Below are 1,293 nucleotides of genomic sequence, written 5' to 3'. Positions count from 1 at the left end.
TATCATGGGCCTGTATAAAAACGCCCATTATGATACCGATTATATTAACAATAATAATGAATGATTTACGCTTGTCTCTGTTTTAAAGTTCAGGACCGAAGTTAATTGCGGAAAAAAAGTGTTAATATATTCCGCGAATCTCTTTCCAAATACTAAGAAATATATTAATAGGCCTATCGTATCTAAAATGTGATGGACAATTGACGATCTGGTTACATAGTTTTTCATGATCTACTTACTTATATATTGATCAACTTAGATTGTCGGGAAAGTTTTTCATGTGGAAGTGGTGAGTGTATAGCATATACTCTACGGTGTGATGACAAAGTAGATTGTGCTGATGGAAGTGACGAAAAGTTTTGTGAGTATTAATAATCATTGCAGTAATCTATAAAACATTAACTGGCTTAGTGATACAGAAAATGAATATTCGTTGTTGTTCGAGGTAATTGTCCTATGAAACACGATGAGGCATATACTTGCCTTTCCGTTCTGTTTCCGAATGTATAATAACTAGTAAGGACCTGTATCTAGCTGCACTGCAGATTTTCTGCTGAGCCTCGCCTCTTGGGTTTTACTTGTTTACTTTTGTCCCAGAAACTATTCTTCACCTGGGAATAGAGTCCAAACATAATTGCTGAAAACTTAACGAATGTACACGGCGCAAATTTTAGCTAGTATGAAAAATGATTATATGTCCCCAAATGTACACCCCCCCCCCAAATGTTCCCCCCCCCCCCCCAAATCAAGTTCGATCCAGCAAACATACAGAGATACCTTTCTTGACATAGCTACACCTCGAACATCAACCAAATTTTCTGAAGGGAGAAACAACTGATAACCTCTTAAATTAAATTCAACAGACATAAGCTGCGTTCTGGTAAACTTAGGAAAATTTCTAAAGCTACAAAATCAAACTTATCTACTGCCAACCTCTGCTCCAACTCACTTTTCGTATTTAGTAATCTATCACAATTTGGATAAAGAAACTTAAAATTCTTCTCTATATTCATTCCATTTCCAACTCTCTAATTCAACTTTTAACTGATTAAACTTCTCTCTTTCCTTTTGTCCTATCATTACTAACTGCTACCTTCTTTTTTTATAGCCAAAAACTTCCCTTTTAAAATTCTCATCATTAAACACAATTTTAATGGCCGAATCTTATCTCCACGAACGCCAACGCGAAAAAGTTTTTGTTGCTAAGATGGACCTTTAAACAGGGTAAATGTAGGTCATTACTTGTGTATTCATCATGCCAAATAATATGTTTTGATTGGTTGGTTGAGGCGT

At 35.4% G+C, this 1,293-nt stretch overlaps 1 protein-coding gene across 1 annotated transcript in view; it reads left to right on the top strand.

Moving 5' to 3' along the window:
- The window catches only part of LOC117124025 (degenerin mec-10-like), a 23,083-nt gene that overhangs the window by 9,402 nt on the left and 12,388 nt on the right, over positions 1–1,293 (top strand). The window contains exon 3 of the mRNA XM_033270147.1: positions 203–361. Coding sequence (XP_033126038.1) covers positions 203–361 — 159 coding nt within the window. The remainder of the gene's footprint in view (positions 1–202; positions 362–1,293) is intronic.

This window comes from Anneissia japonica, unplaced genomic scaffold (genome assembly GCF_011630105.1).
Source record: "Anneissia japonica isolate Jap-2015-1 unplaced genomic scaffold, ASM1163010v1 scaffold522_len1101056_cov227, whole genome shotgun sequence".
NCBI classification, from domain to species: Eukaryota; Metazoa; Echinodermata; class Crinoidea; order Comatulida; family Comatulidae; genus Anneissia; species Anneissia japonica.
Note: the sequence above shows the minus strand (reverse complement) of the source record. Positions and strands in the feature narration are given on the sequence as shown.